The sequence below is a fragment of the Lepidothrix coronata genome, unplaced genomic scaffold (assembly GCF_001604755.1).
Source record: "Lepidothrix coronata isolate B3197 unplaced genomic scaffold, Lepidothrix_coronata-1.0 Scaffold111, whole genome shotgun sequence".
NCBI classification, from domain to species: Eukaryota; Metazoa; Chordata; class Aves; order Passeriformes; family Pipridae; genus Lepidothrix; species Lepidothrix coronata.
Window position 1 is genome coordinate 2,661,415 of NW_016690291.1, and position 15,865 is coordinate 2,677,279.

At 37.5% G+C, this 15,865-nt stretch overlaps 1 protein-coding gene across 9 annotated transcripts in view; it reads right to left on the bottom strand.

Moving 5' to 3' along the window:
- The window catches only part of CUNH4orf50 (chromosome unknown C4orf50 homolog), an 87,890-nt gene that overhangs the window by 53,761 nt on the left and 18,264 nt on the right, over positions 1 to 15,865 (bottom strand). For 8 of the 9 annotated variants that reach the window (XM_017824515.1, XM_017824508.1, XM_017824509.1 and 5 more), the window contains 4 exons: positions 13,961 to 14,107; positions 10,325 to 10,501; positions 7,981 to 8,037; positions 7,398 to 7,580 (listed from right to left, as the gene is read on the bottom strand). In XM_017824515.1, coding sequence (XP_017680004.1) covers positions 7,398 to 7,580; positions 7,981 to 8,037; positions 10,325 to 10,501; positions 13,961 to 14,107 — 564 coding nt within the window. The remainder of the gene's footprint in view (positions 1 to 7,397; positions 7,581 to 7,980; positions 8,038 to 10,324; positions 10,502 to 13,960; positions 14,108 to 15,865) is intronic. The other variant, XM_017824513.1, reaches the window with a different exon arrangement.

Sequence of the window (15,865 nt, forward strand, 5' to 3'; positions counted from 1 at the left end):
GTCTTTCAGGGATGATCACTGTGGAGTGTCCCCAGGATACACCACATAAGAAAATGTGAGTGGTAAACACAAGCAATGAACACTAACACTGCCTTTGATCCCATTTCACCTCCTGTTCTTGGCTTCCCACAATGAGAGGAGGGAACAAATGCTGGTAAATTGTGGTCATTGGTCTCCTTAGTGTACCCAACACAAGCACATTTTGCCAGCTGAGACACTGCCCAGGAGCAGCTGCCACCTGGATCATTTACTTCAAGCTGAACAAGAGGCCAAGGAACAAGACAGGGACATCCAGGAATTGAAAGACCATTTATATTGGCCAACTTTGGGCACGCAGTTTCGATTTCTGCTCTTCCATAAAAGACACACTTTTTCTATGCTGATTACAGAGGGAGTCTGTGACACTATATGGATACTGCATTTATTTAGGTAATGTGGCATGAATACCCAAACATATCCTAGCATCACAGGTATAGATCAGGTAGAAAGTGAAAGCTTTACATTTACATGTTCCCCTGTAAACACAGAAGCCCAAGGCAGCTCCAGAAGTCCTTGGTTTCTAACCAAGGTTACGAGTGCAGCATCTCTCCCCAGCACTAACAAAAAGTGCTGGCTGGCTGAAAGCGATGCAGGGGTCATAAAGGGCAGCCCTGAAATGTTTTGAGGCATGAAGAGATTGGATCTAAAATTATTTGATGAGAATTTCCTCACTACAGGAAGCACAGTTAGAGGCATCCATGGTGATAGATGAGAGCCAGCAGGAGCAGAACAAGTTCTAGCTCAGTGACCCATGCAAAGGCAAATCACTGTCCTCCCCATAGACAGGAGAGCTGGTAAAGCTACCAGAAAAAAACACAGCACCAAATCAAAGCTGTGACACTGGAACATGTCATTTCTAGAAGAATAATCTCCTTGCAGGGTCATTCCTTTCCTTCAACGGTTTTACCCACAAACTCTTTTGCCTCTTGGAATTAGCAAACTCTTCTGCAGCTAAAGTAGTGAAACTCAACAGAAAGGTGAGTTAATGCAAACTCTGGTGAGTGAAGATGCTACTACAATATGGTCTGTGCTATATTTGCAATTTGGTATGATTCTCTCAAAAAGGCTCATCTTTGGTGTTCCATAAGACTCTGTGAAACACTAAAGATCATATTTTCTATAGCACTATGGATGCAGCTAAGCAAAAATTCTGCATTTTGTCTCAATGCCCAGACATTAATTTCTTTGCCTTTTTTTAGGTTTGTTTTCTTTTGCTATTTTTAATTATTTTTACAATATTGATTACAATATTGATGTTTTTTGATTTCCTCTCAGTTTTACACAAACTAGCCTACCTAGAAAGAAATGAAAATTTTGTAATATTCCACCAAATTCAAAAGAGTGTAAACTTGAATAACGTGAAGTTCTAGAAAGGATTGCCATTAAAACCAAAAAACATCACTGTCCCCTAACATTAAAAAAAAAAAAGACAGTAATGTCAGAGATAAGAATAAAATGTTTTAATTCATCTGGATATTTTTCATTTTAAATTTTATCTTAATCTAAATTCTAGCATTTATCAAAAAATAAAGAGAAGTTAGTTTTTTAAAGCTTTTCTTTTTTAATCATGGCTATTACTCTACTGGCATTTACTGTTCTAGACAGATGCATGCTGTTCCCCATGAATTACCATGTAAAAACCACTGCTAAAATATCTGCAACAAAAAATATCTGCTGTGTTATGTATGCAGCCAGGAAACAGATCTAAATCTTTGTCAACTAAACCCAATTTTACTTTAAAATGGCACTAATCTTGAGTATGGACCATCTCCTCAGCCACCACAAATTCTTGAGATATCCTCTGTGCAAACAGCCATTTACATGATTATTGAACAGCTTTATCAGTTATTTCACTGGAAAGGCCAGACTGCCATTAACTGGTTTAATCTGTATATCATGCCCTTTAGTATTTTTAATAATTTTACCGAAGGTCAAAAAACATGTCTCAGCAGTGGATTTTACTCTTCTTTAAAAAAATTACTAAATAACACCTGCTCTTTAACCCACTTGGAATTCTAATGATTGAAGTCACATTTTCTGTAATGTCAGGAAAAAAAAAAAAAAGCCTCTTCCTGCAAAAAAAACTTCATCTTGAAAGATTCCTTGTTCTTGGTCATCATTGTCCCCAAGAGATTGAAAGCCCTAAGTTAAATTCTTTGAGGGTGGGACTCACCTGACCAAAGCATATCTCCTTCTTCTCAACCAATGGAGTCCAACATCTACTACTCTTCCCACCTTATTACAAAACCACAGTATGGGTGAGGTTGAAATGGACTGCAGGTGGGTCATCTGGTCCAACCTCCCTAGAGCTCATTACACAGGACCGTGTCTGGACAGTTCTTGAACATCTCCAGCACGGGAGACCCCACGACCTCTCTGGGCAACCCCTTCCAGTGCACAATCATTTGCACTTATGGAAAGTAGGTAGGTAAAATGGCCTGGATACTTCCTTGGAAGTACCTCTTTCTCCACATTAACTATGAAAATAAATAGATAAACTACCACAGATGTGATTGTCCAAAGTACAGACATCCAACATGAAATGTATCTCATCCTTAGCGTCGGAAAAGCCTCTGACCTCACCAGTCACACACAAACCATTTTAAGGAGAGCATCAGAAAAATTTATGTCAGGACTGTTTCCTTCAAATATGATTCTCAGGAAAGCAGTAAGTGATTTCTTGGAATGTAATGAGTGGCAATAAAAACGAATAAACAAACAAAAAGCATTGTTCTACCAAAACGTATCTCAGAAGAAATCCCTTGACAGAAAGAAGAATTGAGCTATGCTGTTCAGCACATTTATTCCCTATTCTGTAGAACAAATAATTCACCGCACTGGACACATTCTTTGCCTGGAGCTTTCCATCCATAAGGTTTAAGATGACTGTATGGAAAGCATTAAAAAGCACTATCATTTATCCCTATATTCCTTGCACAAATTGCCTCTCAGCCTCAAGAAATGAGGGCAAAGAGCCACAATGGTTTCAGATCCACTATGGAAACAATATATAAAATATATCATCAAGCCAAAGCCTTCCAGCTTTGGCTGGAGAAATTGAAGTGGATGAGTACAGCAGCATTTTCCATTACAGCCATCTGGATAGAGGTTGTTGGCTCAACCATTTGAGGGAAAGAATTAAGAATACTCCTATTTCTCCACACATACCCTAAAAGAGAGAGAAAGGGCTCCAAAATACTACAGTACTGGCTGGGCACTGCCCAAAGTACTGGCTGGGCTGTATCCATGTGAAGGGCAAGCCAAGCTCACTTGCTCCTCTGTATAGTTCTCTAGTTCCTCAAAAGCAGCATGGACACTGCCTCATGTTCAAGCCAGTCAGAATGGGTAAAGCCTGTTTCTTAAACTGCAGGTAGACACATAAACTCAGGAAGAAATAAAGCCTCCTCTTTTACGGTTCCTGTTAGTTATCTGGAACATCTTCTCTTGCATCCTACTGTTACCAACCTAAGTAGCTGTTGTAAACCAAATCCCAGTCCTTTTTGTTAGGTGTTCTGTGAACATCAATGTCTAAGACCAGTTGATGAATGCTGTCCTATGTTCTTTTCACTGGGAAAGGCAGAAAAACAATAACTGTTAATAATGTCCATGAATTAATTCTACAAAAGCAAGAAAAGAAAGATGAGGTCAAGGTCCTTCCAATTAAAAAAAAAAATAAATCAGCATTTAAAAGGAGATTCTTAAAATGGGACATGACAAAAGGCCAAAAATGGACACACTCTGTATCTGACATTGGGTATGTGAATGCCAGCTATGGCACTGTGCCCAGTTCCACGTGTACCCGCTGGAGGCAGCCCTTTTCCTGGGAATGTATCCTCTTCAGCCACATGCTTTCCATTTTCCAAACACAAAATAAGAGAAGGTTTTAAAGTATTTCCTTTGCCCAAATTTGTTACTGCTCTACTCCATGGGGCTCTAATGGTTTCTCAATTTAAACCTTTTAAAAGAAAAACACATCACAGAGGCTTAGAAATTAACTTCTTCATGCCTCCAAAAATTTCAAGCCCATATTAGACATACATTGTCATTCCTATGGCCCCCCAAAAGGCTATTTTTTTCAAACCTGAGAGGTAGCATTTGTTCACCATCCTGCACAGAATTTTTGCTTTCATTACAGTAACATAGGCGGTGGATGAAAAAGAAGTTAAATAAAGCCCCTTCTGTGCAATCATACATGTTTATTACAATACAAACCCACTAAAATCAAATTAAATTATACTAAATTGCTCAATTAAACTAAACTACAAATAAAGAGCTTCATGGTGTACAGTTTTATGGTTAGGAAAAGTAATTCAAAATCTAGTCCTCTTTACAGGGACTTGAAAAGAATATCAAGATAAGGAAAACGGGCTTTCACAGTGAAGAGCACACCACTTGAACAAAATCATGAGATACTACATGAGTTCAAGCAAATTTTATTTCTCAGTCACAAACATTTGAATGTAACGCTGGGCTGTGAAAATAATCAAGAACGACAAACCTTAAAATGCATGATGCTCTGCTAAACTGAACTGATTAGAAGTCTTGATTTAGTCAGCAAAATAAGGCCATTGGGACAAGAGGGATTTATCATTTCTGAGGACAGAGCCTCAAACGCTCAAAGCGAAGTCTGAAAAGAAGCTCCAAAAATGATCAGTTTTGCATAACAATGTCTTCATGGTTTAGTATTTTAATTGGGATGAACATTAGGAAGAAAATACTTCTGGCAAACAGAAGGAAATGACCAACCATCCGTTGTGTCCTGAATAAGCAAAGAACTGAAGTTCACTGTTGTGTTTGAGTACAAGTAAGTTTGTGATGCCCGTAAGTCCTCCATTGAAGATGGAGTGTCCAAGCACACAGCTAGGGAAGACCTATCCACTCAACATGTACAAACAAAAAAGAAAAAAAAAAGGGTTTTTAATAAAACTTTAATATATTTTTTTTCTGAGAACAAGACTCAAAGTTTTTTACTGAACTACAGTACAGGCCAGGCATTGAATTGAGTACAGAGTCCCCTTTCCCTTCAAAGGGCTCTGGATCAGCCCTTCATGCATCACTGCAAATTTTCAGTTGAAATTCATCAGTAAATCAAAGCACAGAGGTCTGCTGCCAATGTGTGACAGGCTTCCATTTGTCAGTGGGTCCAGAAATGAGTAAAGCCAATTGCAAATCTTAAATGTAAGAAGAAAAAAAAAAAGGCAAAAAAAAAAAATCCCAAGCAACAACCCACCAGGTTTTATATAGCAGTATTCAAATGTTAGGAATTATATAGAAGAGAAAAACTGAGGGGAAGGAAGGAAATAAGCTTTCAAAGGAATTTTATGTAAGTGGAAGTTAGGCATAGCTCTGGAATCTTAGATGTAAATTCCAGTGAGAATAAGACTTGAAAGCAAGAAGTGAAGCCTCAAAGATGAAAAGTCAGTTCATTTTAACATATGTCTACAGAATTCAGTACCAGATTTTTTAAACCAAAGGAATGTATCACATGAATAGAAACAGTCTCTCTTTTCTATTTTTTTCATTGTAACCATTATTAAATTAGTAGTAGTGAAACTTGGACATTTTCTCATTGAAGTATTTTCCATTGCAAACCTGATCCATAGAAACATACAGTTTTCATGGGACCATACAGCTCTTCCTTGGCAGGAAAGATTTCCCTTGTTACATGTGGATTTACTTACCACAGACCAGAGTGGTCTGAGGCTCAGTGTTGAGGTGTCCAGCAAGAGCCAGTCTGTTCCCTGCCTGATCAAAAACCCAGGCTTGAATCCCTCTGACCACTATGGTGCTGGATTCTATGGGAAGGGGTCTGTGCACCACTTTCTATGAATAGTTAAATATCTACTGAAGCAATGAATTTAATGTGGGGCCCTATATTGCAAATGAGCTCACTGGCTCTTAGAATATAGATTCAATCTAATTCTCTCCCGTTGGGCCTGCTAAGTTTTGTGATAATTAGACATTGAGGGAGATAGTGTGTGTGCAAAATATTTTGATATTTACTGTATTGGGAAGCTTTACTAATGCTCATCTATCACAGCAATATCTGAGAACATGGTCTGAGAACATGTCTGAAGGCAGTGCAGTACTGATTCCCTTCTGACAGATGAGTTACTAACTACTGTCACCTAAAACACTCCTGTGCAGTGTGAGCTTAGGTGAGACAGTGGTAGATCCAAACTGGAGGTACTCAAAGGAGACACAGGCACAGAGTGCTGTCCCATCCTGCAACCAGGAACCAATCTACCTTTTCCCTTAACATACAGTTAAATTACTTCTTGCCACAGGAACACATACAACTGAGTGTTAGCTTGCAACACTTTATAACACTGTAAGGATAAGCATTGGCAGCATGATACAGAATACCACTCAGTGTGTAAAAATATAAAATAATCAGAAAAATAATCAGAAAAATTTACTATACTATATGCCCATCTTAAGCATCCTTACTTCTGTTGATGAAAAATGTTAGTGTCATTAAGATAAATTATTTTTATGTGCTTATTTTGCAGTGCCCTGTGCTAGCTGAAGTACAAAATATGGTATGAACCTGTATTCTGTTCTGCTGTGGTAGGCACCCAATATTATAAAAATGTGTAACATACAGTATTTCCCCACTTTTAACCAGTAAGATTCTACTTAAGTATGTTTGACACAAACATTATGAAATATTGTTTGGCTACTTTTGCAGGCTTTGTTTAAAATAATAAGAAACAGAAAATCATAAGGAAAAATAGAATTTGATGATGGTTACTGAAATATTGCAAGGGAATTCCTGTTTCTTCAGATTTCCAGATTCAGATTCCTGTCCTTAAGAATGTCTTCAAGTACGTGCTACTCCAAGATTAGGAAGTATATTCCCAACATCCAAGCTATTAATGACAATGTTGAACAGAACCAGGTTGAAATGGTACATCCCACTTTTCTCCCACAACACAACACAAGTGACTAACTCCCTTTCAAATACAAATGTTCACTGACTTAAAACTTAAAATGATTCACTGTAGAACTTTTTTTCCTGATTTCTTCAGAAATCTGAGACAATGTATTGTGCAGGAAAAAAGTAAAATTCATATTTAAAGTGAAATTGAATATGTGCTGCATTACCCACTCAGATACTTTGTCCAAATATTAGGGAAGTGTTTTTTGCATGGAGCACTGATGCATTTTGCTATAAACTCCAGAAATTTAAACCCTAAGCAAAACAACAATAAAGTGTCCAACTGATTTGCTTGAAGAAATATTTACATTAAGTGATGAAACATATTTTATAACTACACTCTGAATCTCACTAAACACTTTGAAAATAACTATCTTAATTCAATATGAGGATCCTACAAGGAAATAAAAGCACTTACCTCTTGATCACACATTGGTGTAAAAGCAGCCGTGTACTCTGTCAGGGTTATGTCATTCACCAAGTTTTTCACCTCTTCATCAAATGCAAAGTTAATAATTCCATTCCTGTGAAATTCACCATGCATCCTCATAATGAAACTGTTCCTTTCTCGGCACTTTCGGGTGAGGCAAGCCAGCTTAGCCTGTGTGGCATGAACACATATACATTTTATGATTCTATGATTTCACTCCCTGTTGAGACTGCAAGATTATATTTTGTGTCTGATCTGTAATTTCACACTTTTTGACCAAAAGCTATAGACTGTATTCCTATGTTTCTACGCCATCAGGTGCCTCTGAACTTTGCCAGAGCAAAACGTGCGCACAGATAAACCAAAAAGAGATGTTCCCTTTCCATGTGCAAGGCCCCCCTTTCGACAGGCTGAAGAATACCCATCACAATAATGTCAGCAAGGCCTTGCCTAAACCTGAAGCCCAGTAGCACACAGCTAAGTTAGGGGCAACTGCAGGAGGCACAGGCACAGAAACTTGTGAGCAAACCTTTGTGTAGGTCCTGCACTGGCGTTCAGTAAAACACAGTACCTTCAGAGGAGCTAATGTCAACTTCACTTCAGACTTTCTCTTCTCAAGTTCTTTTTCCTGAAAGGTTGAAATATATCCTGCATTAATTTATTCAAGCATCACTTTAAGACATTCTGGCCGTTTTTTGATCTTTGTTTTAGACCTGACTCTGAGGTCTACACTTTGTGCATTTGTGTGACCCTGTATCACAAACAAGGTGAAGCAGTGTAAGGAGTTGGTGGTACATAGATAGACTCTGGCACACAAACACTGCCCTACTCATATTAACATAGGTCTTATGAATTAAAAAAGCTTTTGGATGTTCTTGGTTGGAGCCTTATTTCAGTGAGGTTATTTCATCAAAGCAGCATCACATTAAAGACTTGATATCCTTCATTATGCACTCGTGTTCCTATTTACTTTGTGAATCTTTCGAAACATTCTTTGGGGAAAATTTTCACTTTTCTTATCAATACTATGACATAAAATTAGAGAAGTGAGGAGGGATTTTTCACATGTGTATTCCACTCTGAAAAGTGAACAGCAACAACTTTCTACTCTAACACAGCTGATGCAGGTCCTTTCTTAGGAGGTGAACCAGGCTGAGCCAGATGACCTTGTCTTACCTTGTACTTAAAATGTTTATTATTCATGGTAAACCTGCTTTCTGGTTTTACCTGCAGTAAAAACACAATATCTTGCCAAATAAAATCCACTTCCATTATGAATCTATACAGTACTATTTGACAATAAAATACAGATTCCTCTGCATTCATTTTGCCTGACAATTTGTATTTCTATAAAGTCTACATTAAATATATTATGTGCATCATAAAAAACTCCTCTATGAGAACTCATTTATGCTGAAAGAGATCATATGGTTCTCAGCTAATAAATTGTGGTTGGGAGAATCAGAATAGGCAGAACAGGAGAGACATGTCTACACTGCACTAGCACTGGGGGAATAAAAGAACTGGCAGTAGGTCCCTGCATGTCTACATTGCACTAGCACTGAGAGAATAAAAGAACTGGCAGTAGGTCCCTGCACTGGAGACATTCGATTCTTGATGAGGCAGGGAACCACACATTTTGCTGATGCAATAAAACAATTAAGACTTGTCCATTTATACGGATAGTACATGTCGCCTTTTACTCACCTACTATCTGACATGCACCATCCATCACTACAGACATCAGACACAACAAAACAACTTCATTTTACCACCCTTGTTCTTCTAAGAGGCATCCTAATCAATGCCTGAGGGAAGCCACTAACCCTCTGTACAGGGCTGGTTTAAAGTAAATCACAGCACATGACCAGGCTAGGAAAAACAAAACAAAACAAAACAAACAAAGCACCAGCAAACAAACAAAAAAGAACAAAACAAAACACAAAATTGTAGAACAGTTGGATTAATGTGGAGAAAGTAGGATGAAACTTGTTCCCAGTAGGGAGAAGATAATAATCTCTTGTGTTTCAGAGTACACACGGAGGAGAAGCATCAGGATATGAAGAACAAAGAACACTATTGAGAAAATGCCATTTATGAGCTGTTTCAAAGTATGATGGGCAATTCCGCTTTGGCTCACAAGGCAACTCTCATCCCTTTTCAAAATATACTTTCCAAGAAAATAGGAAAAAATCTAAGGAAAAAAAAGTCCTAGCAGGAATTTGTTTCCACTCAAGAGTTCAGTAGCTGTAATCAGACTTACAGCAGTAGCTTTAGTTTCACATAGTAAGGCAGCTGCTTTACAAATGTTAATGTACCTTCACTGGTTTGCCAGGTGAAATATAATGTAAAAGTGTAAAAACTGCTTGGGTAAGTGTAATTGTGTATACATGGGGTTGCTCATCAGAATAACTATATCAATTACCAAAAATCCTACTCATACACCTAATTGAAATGTTAATGAAACTCTTAATATATAACCCTAGCAGCTGGAACAAGAAAAGTTAGGGAAAACTCTATCAAAATTCTATTACTAGCTCACTGTTTCATAATCTGATATAGTGCAAGAAGAGACTTGAGAATGTTAAAAGTCATGACAATTTAAGCCAAGGAAGTGGCTCTGTAAAATAATTTCAGCATCACTGCTTGCATTACACTACAGGGATTAGAGCAGAGACTGAATTTTTATGATAGTCTATCATCTTTCCATAATATCGACCACCCAGGCAGTTTATATCTTTTCCTTATTTCTCTGAAGTCAGGGGTACTTTCATATGCCTGGAAACCATTTAATTATCATCAGACTCATTCCCAGGACAGAAGACTATTTTGGTTCTCGCTTTTGAAAAGAAAGAGGTAGAATCTGTAGAATCTTAAACTCACGTTTAAGCACACAGAAAACAACTCTCTGATACCTTTTTACATAGCTGAGCCTGAAGGAGTTCCACTTCATTCTGCAGGTTGTAAAACTGATTTTCTAATGCAGCCTGGTCCCTGAGCTGAGCTTTCAAGGTCAGCACTTGCTGCTGTAATCTCATACTGGTTATTTTATTCACCTCTTTTTCCTGGACATCTTTCATGCTGTATTCAGGCTAGAGAGAAAATACATAGATTTTCAAATTAGATGTATAAAATAAAGAAAATATTCTCAATCATGTTTTAGAGTACACACTTTCTCAATTGATATATGTACATACCTTGCACCTCAAAAACAAGAAAGCTGATAAAAAATGTCTGATTTCAAACCTTCATAGACATATGAGCCCAAATATTTTGCACTAATCTTAAAACTCTTTATAAGCAATGAGTACTTGACCCCTGTGAGGGTAGATGTTGGACTGGGATTTCACAACATTCCTTCAAGGTAAGTATTGTATTATAATAATATAATATATGGGGAAACTGGGGCCCAGACAGATTAAGTGACCAATCTATTGTCACACAATGAGTAAAAAGAGAACTCAAAAGTTACCAGTCTCCTGCTCCAACAAGAAGCTCCATAATACATCCCTTGTTTTTCTACATATATTTAGCTCAGCAAATTCCACTCTTACAGCTACATTTTTGTTCTGGAAGATTATTAGTAAAACTAATCAGATTTTAAGTACAAATTTCCAAAATATTTTAAAATAAAATATTTGTTATATTAAAATGTAATAATGGAGGTACACATCGTGTGGAAAGAGAAGCTTCTGAAATTAACTCCTCCTCCCCCACCCTCCAATTCTTTTTCTGCCCAATTTCATGCACTTAGATTGAAAGGATTACTGAGAGCTTTAGATTGATGGTCAGCATCATAAGGTCAGCTTCTAGAAGTGACACTGCCAGATTAAACATATATATTTAGAATGAGGAAAACTAGCGGATGAAGAAAGTCTCCTGACAAACATTTATGCTACTGTGACCTTATATTAAAGAAAATACTGAGTTGATACATATAACTGGTCAAGATTTCTGATAACACAGTATATAAGCAAGTCTAAAAGATTAAGCTAAAAATTCCAGTCAGGCCCATGATACACTGTGATAAAACCATATAACTTTCTGACCAAACCTGCAGGAAGATGGTTTGATTTTAATGGTTACAAAAACTGATACAACCGAGAGAGGAGCTAATACTCAGCCCTGATGCACAGCACCACAGTTAAATTTTCCTTGGCTTCCTGACAGTCTTTCGAGTTTTGACACCCTTGGTGACTAAAACACGCTGAAGGCACAGTTTCATAGGGAACATCAAACTTAAGTGATAGATCACATCACTCTGCCTGCAACATGTCACTGTAAACACAGATAGAAACAGAAACATGGCATTTTCACACTGCCTTTCCTAATGAAGCAAGTTCTCTACGCACGGCATTCGAGCAGGTCGAGCATGCTTTGTACTAAACTTTTTGGCTCCCTCTTGTGTCAAGACAACAATAGGAACTGCTGGACACATCAAGATGGATTAGATCAGGGCTGCAGTGACAAAAGCCCGAAGATGAGTCCGTGACATGGTATTTACCTCATCTTCTTTCCCACACCAAAAGTATGTTAAATACAAAATGGAAACATTCCCTATTTGAAGATGACTTATGGAAAAAAAAGAGTGACAAGTAATAGAAAACAAAAACAGGATTACCAGTCTATAAAACTGCCCCCAGGAAATAAAATTATGCTAGAAAAGTAGATCATTACCTTTTTTTGTGCCAAAAAGTCTTGGTCATTTTTTTTTAATCTAAAAAACTCAGGCCATATTTTAACAACTTCACACAAACTCCCAATCAACACCTTGGTGTACATTAAAAAAATTATTTTACAAGAGAATTATTGAAATAAAGTCACAACCTTTGCTAAAATATATCTACTCTATTTTCTATCATACTATTTGCTAAATTGAGCCAATAAAATCAATATCCTTTGGTTAAGACATAATGGATCTGAGTCATGCAGATAATTAGTTCTGCCATCAAATAGTGCAACTGAGGGATAAACCCAGTTCTGTGATGTACATGTACTGCATCTTTGACCCTGGAATGAGACACATGTATACAGCAACTTGACATTAGTCCTATGAAGAAGTCAAATCCAAATCAAACGTCACAATATTGCATAAATATATACTACTGATCAATAAACGCTAACTTGAAAACTTTATTCAAGGCATTTAGAAGTAGCAGGTTTTTTCAGAGAAAGGCTGTCCTGCACTTTTTCCAGTGTAAAAACAATCTGTCAAGGTTAATGAATTTTATTCCCATGTGAGTAATAGAAATAATTAACAGCTTACTTCATTGACCAATAGAATAAACGATAATTTCCCCGAACTCTCACCAAACAAAATTATTAAAGCTCCATTGGCCAAAAACGCCCCCAAAATCTTAATTGCTAGTTTAAACAGATCATCATGATACATTTCTTTTTATTTTCAAACAATTTGGGAGTTTCTTCTTGCTTGAAATAGATTCTGTTGTTTCAATATTCTACATGCCAATACATCACAATGATATGAAAAATCTGTGCTTCCTTTTCAATTAACAGCCAAAATTCAGTTGTTTAAACATCAGCCTCCAGTGCCACGTAGGGTGTATAAGTTAACATGAAATAACTGCACAGGACTTCCAGGAGGACAACTACACCCTCAGCCAGGATGCCTTGAGGTCTTTGACTAGGATAAACAGCAACCTTTAGGCAACTGAACCAATCCCAGAATCATTACATTTTCCAGAATTTGTTTTTATTTGCTTCCAAAGCCATATCTAACTAACCTATTCAAACAGAATTTGCAAATATTGTAGGTTGCTAGGAATGTGCTTTTCCAGCTGGTAGAAGTTGCATATTTCTTTTTCACAGCTTTCCAGTTAAGGAGGACAGATTTAGCTGAAAAGTCTTTATGAAAGCTGCTTCCAGAAGATTACTCAGTAATTAAAAATCTTTCCATAAAACACTTTATTCTAGTGGAAACCATAAACCCATATCAGGACAGAGAACCACCTGAAAATTAAAACAGCTTTCATTTACAGAAAACCAGAATTTCTGTGATATAAGCACATTCCAATGAGACTTTCCTCCATGTGACAGAAAGATTTCCTGGATTTTGGGGATACATACTTGGGCCACATGCATCTATTAAAGACTTTGACTCCCCATTAATCCACACCATCTGTTCACTGGCAGTGGAAGTTACTCAACAAAGTGCCTGGCATCACGGATCATTTTGCCTGTCCAAATCTAACAATCAGGGTTAGAAGGCCTGAAATCAGGGCAGAAAGTCCAAACACTGGAAACACTGGAGACTCCTCCACCACCTCTCATTAAGGTCACCTGAAAATGACTTTGGCTAAAGATAGCATATCAAGTGGCATAAAAAAAAATGTGAGGTGTTTACAATGCTCATGCAGAGCCCAGACCCTGGACTACCCTGTAGACAGATGGTCTACCCTGTATAATATCTTTCAAATTTATAGCTCCAATGGCTCTAGGGGCTCCAGATTTGCTTCCAGTTTATCCCCAATAACAATAATGAGTGGTTCTTCCAAGGAATACGCTTTCCTCCATTCCATTTGCATACATACCATTAATTTGCAGTGCTGCTTTCCCAGCATTTTGTCCCCAGCTTCTTGTTTAAGGCGGTCTAATTCTGTGAGAACCTGCATCAAACGAGTCTTGATTTCTTCGTACCTTGTTTCAGCAAAACCAAGTTCTCTGTACCACTTCTGAGCCTAACAGGAAGAACAAAAAAGTAAAAAATTGCTGAGTATAATTAGTCCAGCAGCAGTATCATTTTTCAATACCCGCTTACAGCCATGGATTTGAGGCTGATCTCCCCATCACAGTGTTTGAATTGTTATAAATTGATTAAAATAAATGGAATTACACAATACACTACAATCTTATAAGAAATTAATATGATTCTAGAAATAAGTCCTATGGAACTCACTAGAGCTATGCAGAAAATACTAATTAAATTTATTTCTGAACTTGAAGGTACTGTGAGCATTCTGAAAAAAGTTAAAAGAATCAGTGCTGTATGCACACATAATTTCAGAGATTACATATTTCAAAGCCCTCAGAGAAAAATGAAAATAAAGATTTTATCAGCTGAGGGGGAAAACATCTTCCTGAGAAATATGTCCTGGTTTCAGCTGGGAAAGAGTTAATTTTCTCCTTAGGAGATGGCACAGTGTTGAGTTTTTGTTTCAGCAAGAGAATGAAGACAAAAATGTCAAAAATGAAAAATGCAAAGAAAGAAAAAAAAAGCCCTTATCTTCACCTTTTAATTTTCTCTAGGGTGCTTTCATTCAACCAATACACATTAACTGTAGTTTTGAAAAAAAAAAACCAAAAAAAACCCAACAAACAACTGAAACCAAAAACCACAAACAAACACCTCAGTAGCTCAGCTGGGTTCCTGACAGCAAGCTCTTTCCCTCATATGATGAATCATTTCTCCTCCTAAAAGTGAAGACTTCAAATTATTTTAACTAAACTGAGGAAAGTACTGAAATACACAATTTCCTTATAGTAAGGAATGCATGAAAGGATTAGAAGGACCCAAGCTAATTACAAAATAAATAAAAATAAAATTATCTGTTCATGTTCAAATTGCAAGGTCAGAAGTCCTTTCCTTAACCACCCATCACTCATCCAAATCTTCCCCTTCATTCTAGTTGCCTTACCTTAATGCTGGGAAGTCTTACAAAGCAGCTATCAAAGGACAATCATTTTGTACACCCACCATGGTAACCCTACTGCTCTTTAGCATACTCAACACACCTCTGGCTGCCAGTGGTTTGTCCACAGGGAGTCTGAGCAATGACTGTTACTGCATGAAACAGTCCCACAAATATACACTTGCCATAAAAGCAATACATTCTTCTTAGATATGCATAGAGTGGAGATTGATTAATAAAAAATAGGAATGTGAAAGCCAGTGCATTCGAAAAGGCACAACACTGAAAGCTTCCTCGCTTGGTGTTCAAACTGCAGATTTACTTCACCCAAGCACAGGACTAACCACCCAAACAAGTCTCCAAGTAGGTGGTGTTGGACTCAGTGTTTACTACACAGCTGTCGAGAGAAGGAGCAGTGCAAATGCTCTGAAACACCACTGGAAGAAGCAAAACCCCTGGACAATGTCAGATTTTATATGATTTAGCTTCTCATTCAAAAAAAACTACTTCTCAGTGCTTCTACTGGCTTCTGCTCCTCCATATTCCCAGTGATGGGGAGGGACTGCCCAGACATGGGAACAGCAGGTAGTTTGTTCTGTGTGCCTTTATTAAGCACTCAGCTTCTGTCAAAGTGTGCTGCAGGAATGCTTCACTTGAATGTTCTGGCCAATCAAGAGCGGCTGTGCAGTTCATCACTTAAAGATCAAAGAAGTACATTTTGGTTCTGCAGATCAGAAACTTTTGTGTTTCGTAAAAGAAAGAAGAACATCCATGAAAGAAAACATGAGGGAAAACAAATCTGGTCCT